The sequence below is a fragment of the Alosa sapidissima genome, chromosome 8 (genome assembly GCF_018492685.1).
Source record: "Alosa sapidissima isolate fAloSap1 chromosome 8, fAloSap1.pri, whole genome shotgun sequence".
Taxonomy (NCBI): Eukaryota; Metazoa; Chordata; class Actinopteri; order Clupeiformes; family Clupeidae; genus Alosa; species Alosa sapidissima.
Genome location: NC_055964.1, coordinates 3,042,680 through 3,053,603, shown reverse-complemented (window position 1 = coordinate 3,053,603; position 10,924 = coordinate 3,042,680). Strand labels below are relative to the sequence as shown.

The window sequence follows — 10,924 nt, the reverse complement described above, 5'->3', positions numbered from 1 at the left end:
AGGAGAGGGATCTTAGAGAGGGATTTCTTGATGGTTACCTTCTTGTCAGATGTCTTTTTTTTGTTGTTTCATTCTGTTTAGTGTCCTTGTTTGTGTCTGAGGTCAAAAGAATGAGGTGCAGTAAATAATATGCTCTTAGTAAATAATATGCTCTTGCCTCTGATCACAGTTTTTTGGTGTGCCCGTTTTCATTTTGGCCAGAGGCACCATCAGATAAGGCCAGCCAGACCAGAGGAAGCTAATGGTAGCCTAATTTGGAGACAAACATTTTTAGAATCAACATTTTGTAGTGTATGCTAAAGTCGGTAAAGTCTGTTTCATTTCAAATATCTGCATTGGTTTTGAATGTAGATCTGGGTCTGGCTCTGGGAATATAGGACACCATGGACATAGGCTAGGACTCTTTAACTGGGGAACACAGGGCCCTGGTACCCTGGAAATCCAGAGTTCTCGCGAGAGCACAATGGAATTGTCTCTGCGAGAAACTCTGGCAAAGAGCAATGATGCACGTTACTTTTACCCCAACATTCCAGAATGCATGAATGAAACCAGCTAAACTGATGAAGATAGCGCTGCAACGTTGGATGACAGTACACATTGGTCGTAGTGTTATCCGATTGCGTTGAAGTCCAAAATAATTCAGTGTAAACATAGTCTAGTGTTATCCTGCATGCTTGTTGGCTGCCCCTCGAGTTGGGCCATTACATTGTTCTTTGCCAGACCCTTAATCTTATTATCAGGGTCTGGATTTTCCAGGCTAGGGCCCTGGTAACATAAGGACCCTTTTTCATGTTCCCATTATCTACCATGTAAATCTGGGGAACATAGGGAAGACCCTATCTATTTCACCCCTCTTTAATGCATAACTTGTTTTCACAGCCACACATTTCCATCAGTATAATGACGATATACAAGTAGGTTAGGTGTCATTTTTAGTTAATTTCCATGGTCATTTATTATTTCTTTTTTACTTTTGTAACATATTAACGGTTTAAATTAAAATCTAATGAATACATTCCGACTTTTATTTTGAAGGATTGTCGAATCGCGGCTATAGGCCTACGCAGCTTCACGCAACTGTGGATTACCATTTCCTTCCTGGCAAGTAGCCTACTCAGTGGCTCAACCTGAGAACCTCTAACGTGTTGACGACAATGTTTTTAGAAACTATTAAGCCAGGCTTGCGACGTATTCCGTTTTATTTGAGGTTTATCAATTATCAACGCAATGCGTTGGTGACTTCTGGATCAGGCAAATTGGTGCAGTGTTCCAACTTAACGTTGTTTTCTCCTTATTTCAGTCATGTGAAATATGTTCACAATAAAAAGGTAAGATATCTTCACGTAACGTGTGTTTTTCTTCCTTTAGGCTAGTCAGTAACGTACGTATTTCATAGGCTACAGTATGACCCAAAACGCCTAATAAATATTATTGCCCACAAGCGTAACAACCTCCACTTGATGAAAATGTATGTTTTGGTAATTACCGATCTAACTAGTACGTGCGTGCGCAGGAGTATTTGTTTATGTGTAGCCTTCTAACCAGAGGGGTATTTCACAAAGGCAGAGTTAAGAAATCCAGGATAAGTAGCCTTAACATAGTCTCTTGACAGCCTTGTCTGGGCATCCTCGCTCAACACCAAAGATTCTAGAGCAGGGGTGGGCCGGATTTGTTGGAGACCTCGTGGGGGGCCGTCATATGGTCATTATCATTTTCTGCATGGGTATCAGAGTGTTGTTTGATTATATCACTTATGAGCAAACAAGTACTGTACTGTTGTCATACTGCTCTTTCTCTCTTGAAATGCTCTACTTCTATGTTAGTTTTTCTGCTTCTTCCTTCCTGAGGATGGTTTGTAGTGCTAGGTTTAATCAGTTTATCATATCATGGAGATATTGCAGTTACACTTTACTTGACAGTATCGACATAAGAGTGGCATGACACTGTCATGAACGTGTCATAAACAAGTCATAAACGTTCATGACATAACGCTGTTATTAAGTGACATTCAGTTTTTGTCATAACGGGTTAGGGTTAGAGTTAGGATTAGGGTTCAGCACCACAATTGAGAAAGTTCTAGTTCTTTTCATCCTTATTTTCCTACTTATTTTGTAATATTTTAATATGTACATGTCTTTAATTTCCAGTCTCTGAACTCACTGACTGCTTCAGTGGGGGACTCTGAGAAGTAGGCTATAGCAAATGTCGCAACCTTACATTCTCCAAAGAGAACTAGTTCTGTTCTCTCTTTCGGCCAAAAGTGTTGGCTTCAACATGGTCACTGTCGGGGAGACTCTTGGTGAGATTGTCAATGATTACCTGGTAAAACTGGGTCTTATTTATTTTGGGCTGCGATTTGGTGAGAGCAACCCCTGTGAGCTGTCCCCTGGTTATGCCTGTTGTGACTTTAATTTCCCCCTTCGGCCTTACAAAAAGGCTTACATCTGTCCCGTCTCTGTAATTTCAGGGAGAGTCCTTGCAGCTCATGCAACATGTCTTTCATTGTCGCTAAATCCTCAACAATCCCGGTGGATGTAAGATGCTCTAGAAAACCAGTGTACTTGGCTCTCTCTACACCAGAATGTGACCCATCTTCACTTCAGCTGTTAGAAAGTGATGTGCCAACACAGGAAAATCCTTAAGCACAGCTTTAACAGTGTTAAAACTGCTTTTTGTTTTCAAGCGGTGCTTGAATTCCAGGAGCGACTACATTGTAAGGGAAACACTGCTTAATAAATTGTTCCAAAGAAACAATGTACCCTGGTCCAACTCCACAATGTCAAAAAGCAAATTGTCCATTCCCAGTAACATCGCATCTCACATCATGTAAGCACGGCCATGAATTGTGCTTTCATCAAGTGTAACGCTAATAAAGTGCTTTCACATTAGAAATGATTTTCTTTTTCATCTGTTCTGCAATGTGCTCGACAATGTTGGCACACAAGTGATCGGATCGGTGAGCAGGGCCGACTGTTGCTCCATTCAGCTCATTAACTTATGGGATTGAATTTTGGGGCAACCTTTCTTTAGCAACAGTATAGGCTGCCCTGACCCCTTGGGCCCCTGGGCCTGGGCCCGGTAGGCCCGTGCAGTAATCCATCCCTGTGGAGACCCTCATGTATTTGCTGCTAAGCTTAATGGAGAACTCCAGCCATTTTTCACGTAGATCTCTGTTTCTTGATCCATACCTCCAGAGTTTAGCACTGTCGCTGCCTGGCTGCTCTAGCTTGTTGACTGCATCAACTCGAGCTAGGTAGCACCAATTATTTTTGGGTTTTTTTTCCACACAGACAGTACTCGGTGACTTTGAGAAACAGAGAGTCTATGTAAAAAATGGCCAGAGTTTTCCTTTACGTGTTAAAATAAACCAGCAACAGTAATTTGTCACTCAAGGTATTACAGTATATTATTTATATTTAACAGAATATTAACAGAAAAGCGAAAAATACAGTTACATCTTTTTATCTTTTCAGGTACCATGGGCACCTAAATGGCAGCCAGTTATGAAGACTCAGCCCTCCTCGGTGACTAATTTTTACTACTTTTATAATGAGATAATATTGCACAAACCTATGTAGCACTGTAGTGGAGTTCAGTTTCATGCACACGACGCACATTTCTTTTGTCAGGGTTCATAATGAAAGGCACATGGATGACATGCAAACAACTAATCACTTTTTGTGGGATGGGGTTGCTATTGTTCTACATGATCCTCAACAAAGATGCTGAATGCAGAGGTATTGGAGGCAGATCTTTGGTTGCAAGCAAACGCTCGATAGAGTACCGAAGTGTGACATACCGTTTCCATGACCGTTCTCAAACTCTTCGGGCAGCTGCTGAGAATAAGCTTCAGCGTTCCCCTCTGTTGGCAGAGTTGGCAAGTGGGCGAGTCTGCAGTAGCGAGCTTCCTCCTCTTCGGCTTGCACCTCCTGCTGTATGTGCATGTGACTGACCTTATTGGCTTTACTGACGCAAAATGACATGCTGCTCCTTAGCCCATCCCGACGGGTCATCCCTGTGCCCACCAGCATGTTGTGCTGCAGCTCGTTTAACTGCCTCATGTACACGCCACTTTCTTTTTGCTCTGACCTCGATGCCAGTTGAAGAGACCTTCGCATTAGCAGGTCCCATCAATTTGACATTTGTAAAGTAGGCAAATATTCAGACTGTTCTAAATAATCAATTTGATAGTATTTTCCATCTTTGCTGAGCAAGGGATTTGTGGAAAATGAATTAAAGCCCTGGCCCATATAGAGGCATGTCTCAAATACAAGCAGGGTAGGTTTGGAGATTGAAGCAAATAAAAGCCTGGGATGTTAATCTTGTTTTTACGGTACATTATTTTGTGCTATGTCATATTTTTGATGTTTTCAGTATTATTCAACATGATAGCAGACATTTTTATTGGAGGCTGAGCCTTGTTAGGAGAAGTTATTGACTGAACAGACTGGTCCTGATTCTGACACTTTAGTGTCATAAGCAGGAAAAAGATGATACCATAGCCAAGGTGATGTAAGCTAGGCCAACAATTGAAAAGTCTTGTCGATTGTTAATAATGTAGTATGCGAAAACACAAAGTATGCCAAGTGTTATTTATGCATGATGTTCAAACCACACAGAATCATCTACATATTTCGGCTACCCTAATGCCATATGCATGGGAAAAGTTCATGTTACAGCACCACAAGCAGGAACCTAGAAAGAAAGGTGTCCGAGATGTTGATGTCATTGGCACTGAGCCCAGGATGCCAATGCTTTCACCAGCAGTTTAACCTTGAATGCTCGTATATGATGGCTATGAGGATATGATATGAGGTGATATTTATCTATGTATAATTAAAAAATACACCTCATGTAACAACAAGTTTTGATATTAATGAAAAAATTTTTTTTTTCCTTTTATTATTTTTTCTTTAGGCAATGGAAGTACGTGGTGAAGTAGTGGACAAATTGGAGAGACTTGCTCTGGTGGACTTCGGTAATCAGGAGGGCATAGATTGTTTGGAGAAAGCCATACATTTTGCTGATCAGCTTCACATTGTGAATTCAGTGGCTGTGGAACCATTGGACTCTGTATTACATGACAAGTAAGCTTAGAATCCACGGTCCTCTGATATTGTCTTAATGTTGCACAGTATACCGATACTAAGGTATCATTATTATGATACTAAGGTATCATTATGCCCTCCCGGGAAGGGATCGGGAAACGACCACAGGTCGAAATCTAACCTGGGTCCGCGCGGGCACCGAGACTCAAATGTGGTATGGTGCTGCCGCTTGTATCACAGCTCCCCCTTCGCAAGTTTTTTGAATCCATACTTTATTAAAATAGCGTTCGGTTGATGGGAGAATTTTTTTCTGTGTGGAGCGCACTCACTGCTCTCAGTCTGTCATGCTCCTCTTGCACGCATAGACTAATAGGTGTAGCGAGCAGGCAGAGTGAGTGAGTGAATGAGACATCAGACATGGCTACAAGTTCAGTTAGTCCTTGGATAAAACAAATGGTCGAAATGAAATCTGGAACTATTTTGGATACATTGCGGATAGTGAGGACAAGCAGACTCTATTTTATTTATATACACACACACCTGACTATGTAAGCAGAACAGACATACACACCTGACTATACTGTAAGCAGAACGGAAGTGAATAGATTTACGGTATCATTTAGTCTATCAAGTGGTAAAAAGCATAAGCTTGCTAGCTTCGTTACCTATGTAATAATAGTAAGTATGTGTGGTTTCTCAACAGATCTATGCACCTGCGGAATGACATTATTACTGAGGGAAAACGTGCAGAGGAGCTGCTCCAGCTTTCTAGACGTGTAATTGATGAGTACTTTGTAGCTCCACCAGGTGAGCAAAAATATTATTTCAACACTGCTAGGAACTAGCTCCTTTGTTTCAAAGACAGCAAGGTGCATTTAGAGGAAATAGAATAGAAGATGCTTTTGTTTATGTTTATGGTGTTTAGAGCTAAGATATTTGTCGCGCTTAAGTAGCATTTCTTTGAAATTGAATGCCATGATAAATAGTTCAAATGTGAAACTAAACTCATTGCAAGTCAGAGAGCCTGGGGTCGATCTGTGCACACAATTGCTTAATTTTTCAGGGGTGCTGAGATGAAATTTAGGGGTGCTTGAGCACTCCTAGAAATAGCCTAAAATCGCCTATCCATATGTGGAGAGCATTACTTTAGCTTTAGAAAGTGCAACAGTAATACATATTTTTTTCAAGGGGCGAATGGCAGGTGTATGGTTTTTGTAATGTATGTATTTGTAGTATGATGCGGTCACACTTAAATCACTATAGTTTCCCGGCTTTCTGAATGACACTTTTCTAGCTGTCAAAAAGTTCAAGTGGACTTGCAATGTCTCTTGGGCTATCTCCAGGTTAGAAATGTTTCTCTTTTGGATGTTTTGTGCACCTTCATGTCGTACATTCTTGGGGCGAGGCCTCTACAATGAGTATACAAGGATGTGAGCCCGAGACAGTGAGGTCATCAGGTGGGAATGACTAGTATATCATTTTAAACATTATCTAATCTAATTTTTAACATTAGATTTCTGTTTCTTGAGATTACTGTCAGTACAGTAAAAAAAGAAAAAACAAGTTTTTTAAAAATCATGCCCCAGGAGTGTAGCACTGTAGCTGCATGGTAGCTTTAGCTGTTGGGTTTTCTGTTAAAGCGTATTGTGTCTTCTTTCCAATAATATCTCAGTTTTTAATTTTGGGTCACCGACTCATTTTGACAGGTCACGTGGATCAGGAACATGTGATATTGTGTATAATAATGAGATGTTATCACATTTAATACAGGTAACATCCCACTTGAAAGGAAATGAAGAAAGCAGCAGAACTGAAACATTCTAAATGAATGGCTAAACTGGTAAGACTATGACCAGATAATCAAATCAAATTTTATTTGTCACATACACATACATATACAACATGTAGTCTCTTCCTAACTCCAATGGTGTTAGTAGATGGTACAGTATGATGTAGTGCATCGCAATTTATTATTTATTAATGAATGAATAAATGAATAGCCAATGGAATTTATCTACAGTTTTGCTTATATCAGGGTGTCAGTCCTGGGAACACAAACTGACAGAAATGTGCCATTGTACTCTGCGTCATAACCTAGCTTCATCATGACATTCAAGGTGCCCATGCGTTTGCTATGAAGTGGTGATATAGACATATAGATTCTAATTCCTATTCCTAAATGTTCCTTTAGTATATATCAAGATGTAAATCACAGATGAAATGCATATAAACTGAACTTAAAAGTATAAACTGACAATCAATATTGTGATGTAATGATTATAAATATGTGCAGTTTATTTTATATAGCTACACAGTTCATCAGTTGACCATGCATATGTGTGACAACTTGTAGAAATATTTGTTAGGATTTTGGTGTTGCAAATCATGAACTAACTACTTAAAGGAAAATTATTCAACCCCTTAAAGAGGAGAACATGCAGTATTGAGCAAAAGTGTTATATAACCATTAGATTTGTTGTTTTAGCAATGTTATAATGACTATACAAACTCTGTAATTCACTTCCCTATCACATCAGGTATTGTGAAATCATTGTACAACAATACTCTGTTACGTTTTATTATTTGTATTTGTTTGCAACCTTGAGTGTCATGAATAAATAAAATATATTATTCCAGCCATTTATGATGCATTCATTCTATGTATTCTTTTTATACAGCCTATGAGATAGAAGGAGAGCACTTACACCTTTGTTTCCCCTTCACAAAAGACTAGTTTAAGCATGTGCAACTAGAAAAGCAATTCCAAGGAATTACCATTGCATGAAAAATGCAAAAAATGGTACGTAAAATATCATGTATAGTTAAAACAGATAATAGAGTGTGGTAGTCACCCGGAAGGTTGTGGTTTTTCGCGTTAGCATTTTAAAGCTTCCTGGTTCATAAAAAAAATCTCTGTAAAAAAAAATGGCCGTCGAAAACATTGGCGTTCAGTTTGATAAGTTAAAATGTATTTACTATTCGGTATTTTGCCACAAGCTGTAGTTTTGTTTCGTAAAAATAAAGATGTTGCTACCAAAATGCTACAGCAAAAATGAAGTGGACTACAGCGCGCTGCTTGCCTGGTGTGCACAGTTGAGAGGTATCCATAGTTACAGATGATTCTTCACTCACTCCCCTCGACTTTTCATCTCGATTTATACTATCCAACTGATTGTGGCTGCCAAACCCTTCTGTAATAGACATGTTCATTTTATTTAACAGTGTGATTGTTGTGAAAAAAGTTATTATCCTTGCTTAGTAAAGCTAACAAGCTACTGCTTGCCTTATGACGCACAACGCGGGAGACAGTTTGTAGTTTAATTTGTTTCGCTGGTAGCAGAGGCATAGCAACACTCATATTTTAGTGATATACAGTGTGGCAGATCTAAAGTCCTCATGGAGACAACATACACGCTGATTTTATTAAATGGATATGAACGTGGGGACTCACGACTATTTAATTAACTATTGAGGGGCATCATTTTTTTATCATTCCCGAAACCCCATTCATTCGCACATTTTCGCACGATTCACACGATTTTTTCTTACAAACTGGAACATGCAATAATGCTAATCGAACGCATACAAAACGACGGTATCTACCACACTCTATGGAAGCATAGTTGCTTGGTTGTTGGTAGAGTATATGGGGCCAGTTTCACAAAGTTATTTTAGACTAGTCCAGGGCTATTCAATTGGCAGCCCACGAGGTCATTTCTATTGGCCCTTTAAAAAACAAAATGTAATCTCTAGCAAGGGCATGAGCTGTTCTCCACTCTTGCACCTCTCGCTCGCTCTGTAGTCCTGCAGCCACTGCACCTCAGCCCATTGCACAAGTTACATTACATTACACTTGTATGTAAGTTGAATGTAAGTTCCATCTTAGTTTAGTGTCAACCTAAATTGCCACAACGTTGGAGTTTATGAACTACTAACATTTAACAGGTTGCACCACACAAATAGTTTCTGTCAACAATATTGCAAAAAACACGGGTACAATTTCCGCAAAACGTGGTGGAAAGGTGGAGCAGATTAGCCTAGAAATCTAGACGCGCCCCTAGCGGCCGCAAATTACATTTGCTGTCAGAGCTAGTCTAGCAACTCTCCGTTGGCTTGTGAGCTCCAGAAATCGAAACTTAATCAGGCCAATGAAATCGTGTATAGAGTCGTTAGGTGGGCTTAACATAATGATTGATGGCAGAGTTGCAACGGTTTGGCTTGAATTCCCTGCTACTTGAAAACAAATAAGATGTTGCTGCTGGCGAACAGTGTGACACGAGTTAAGCTTTTATTAAGTAGGCAAACGTTTGAACTAGCCAACTAGCTCCGCTGGTGGGAAACGCATGGGACTCATAGCGCTGCCGCTGTCCTATTGCGTGCAGAGGGAATTTGAAAGATAACTGATTATCCCGCCCCTCGGACTGAGCACTGCGAACGGTGAGTGTCCAGACCCTACATTTTAATGTGGGTCTGGCTCGTCAGGCTAGGAGCAGATCCGACTCAAAGGGAATTTCAAAGTAACTATAGTAGCCTGGCTATTTTTTTTTTTTGCAACAATAGCGAAAGAAAAACTTGGAGAGTGGAGGTCTCTGTGTCCATTTAGTGAATGATAAAATTGGGCGTAGGCTATTGCCGGTGTCATTCATTTCTTCACGTCTTACAACATAAATAAATGCAATAGTCTAGTGAAGTCAGAAATGAGCCTGAGGTTTATAAGTAAATATAACTCAAAAAATCAGAAAGATATGGTGACCAAGGAAAAAACACTTATTTTTTTTGTAATTTATTGTTGCAAACTTGTAAATTTCAGTTGACTCAACTTACATATTTAATTAACTGTATCAGTGCAAAAATCCTCTAATGCAATTTACCTAAAGGAGGCACAAAGGCATTTACTACATGCCCTCATAGCATAGACACTTTGGCTGCTAGCCACTGGCTAACTTGCGTCAGCACTGATTTTTTTCACGTTTTTTCTGACCGACAGTATTCTGTGAATATGATCAACTTCGCTCCGTGTTAAAATTGACCTGAGTTCTCAGACTGGCTGTCATGACTTTTATTTTGAAAACTATCTGAATTGCGACCATATTGAAATCGTTATTGTTGCTGGCTCCACTCACGCAGCAACCAAGCCAAACACCACTGGTAGCCAGCCAGCCAACTGCACTTGTGTACATCACGGTCTGTCAATCCTTTTTTTCGTCTACCACGTGGACATATGCTGGACAGTGGAAGTCGGTTTTCGGCACTTCAGCATCTTAATACCGGTAACGTAAATGTTGATGAATGAAATGTAATGTCCTAATATTTGGTAGATTATCCGGTGTGATTTGTATTTGAGTTCATTTCGCCCACCAGCTAAGTTAGCTAGTGAACTTATTGTAACTTACTTACCGTAGAGCATTAACGTTAAGCCTGATTTCCAATCACATCACTGATAACGATGTGATGTTTATAGTTTAACGTTAGTGAATTAGCTGTTATAGCTAATTGGTTCTCTTATGTTTCATGGAAAGGTCAGGCACAGTCCAGGCTATGGAAGCTATGAACGTTGTTTGAACATTTAGGCAAACGTTTCTGTCCATGGAGACGTTGTTTGATGTTGGGTAAAGCACGAATAAGTTACAATGTAAATGTATAATACACATGTTGACTAATAGGCATTGTCACAGCCTGTCCCTAGGCACAACTGCGGAAAAGGATGGCTGCACCTAATGCTGGAGACTCCAAGACGCCGACTGTAAGCTTAGATGGGGCAGGAAAAAGTGTTCCAATGGGGCGAAGGCTGCCTGCTTCTCTCTCCCCTGGTCGTCTGCCGTCCATGCGTTCTCGGGACCTTACGCTGGGAGGCGTGAAAAAGGTAGGTAACTGTT

At 40.1% G+C, this 10,924-nt stretch overlaps 2 protein-coding genes across 5 annotated transcripts in view; both read left to right on the top strand.

Moving 5' to 3' along the window:
• The first annotated feature begins 1,105 nt into the window (after nt 1-1,105).
• On the top strand, nt 1,106-7,690 carry gatc (glutamyl-tRNA amidotransferase subunit C). 3 transcript variants are annotated; one of them, XM_042101459.1, is made up of 6 exons: nt 1,106-1,328; nt 3,474-3,524; nt 4,918-5,087; nt 5,752-5,855; nt 6,819-6,888; nt 7,084-7,690. In XM_042101459.1, the coding sequence occupies exons 1-5, from the start codon at nt 1,155-1,157 to the stop codon at nt 6,842-6,844; spliced, it is 525 nt and encodes a 174-aa protein (XP_041957393.1). In that variant the 5' UTR covers nt 1,106-1,154; the 3' UTR covers nt 6,845-6,888; nt 7,084-7,690. The 3 variants fall into 3 exon arrangements, with proteins under 3 accessions (XP_041957393.1, XP_041957391.1, XP_041957392.1); XM_042101457.1 differs by having other exon boundaries at nt 5,728-5,855; XM_042101458.1 differs by having other exon boundaries at nt 5,728-5,855; nt 7,069-7,690.
• A 2,464-nt stretch (nt 7,691-10,154) lies between these two features.
• Nucleotides 10,155-10,924, top strand: part of polr3d (polymerase (RNA) III (DNA directed) polypeptide D) — a 33,768-nt gene continuing 32,998 nt past the window's right edge. The window contains exons 1-2 of one of the 2 annotated variants that reach the window (XM_042101424.1): nt 10,155-10,318; nt 10,724-10,911. In XM_042101424.1, coding sequence (XP_041957358.1) covers nt 10,753-10,911 — 159 coding nt within the window. In that variant the 5' untranslated portion in view covers nt 10,155-10,318; nt 10,724-10,752. The remainder of the gene's footprint in view (nt 10,319-10,723; nt 10,912-10,924) is intronic. The other variant, XM_042101423.1, reaches the window with a different exon arrangement.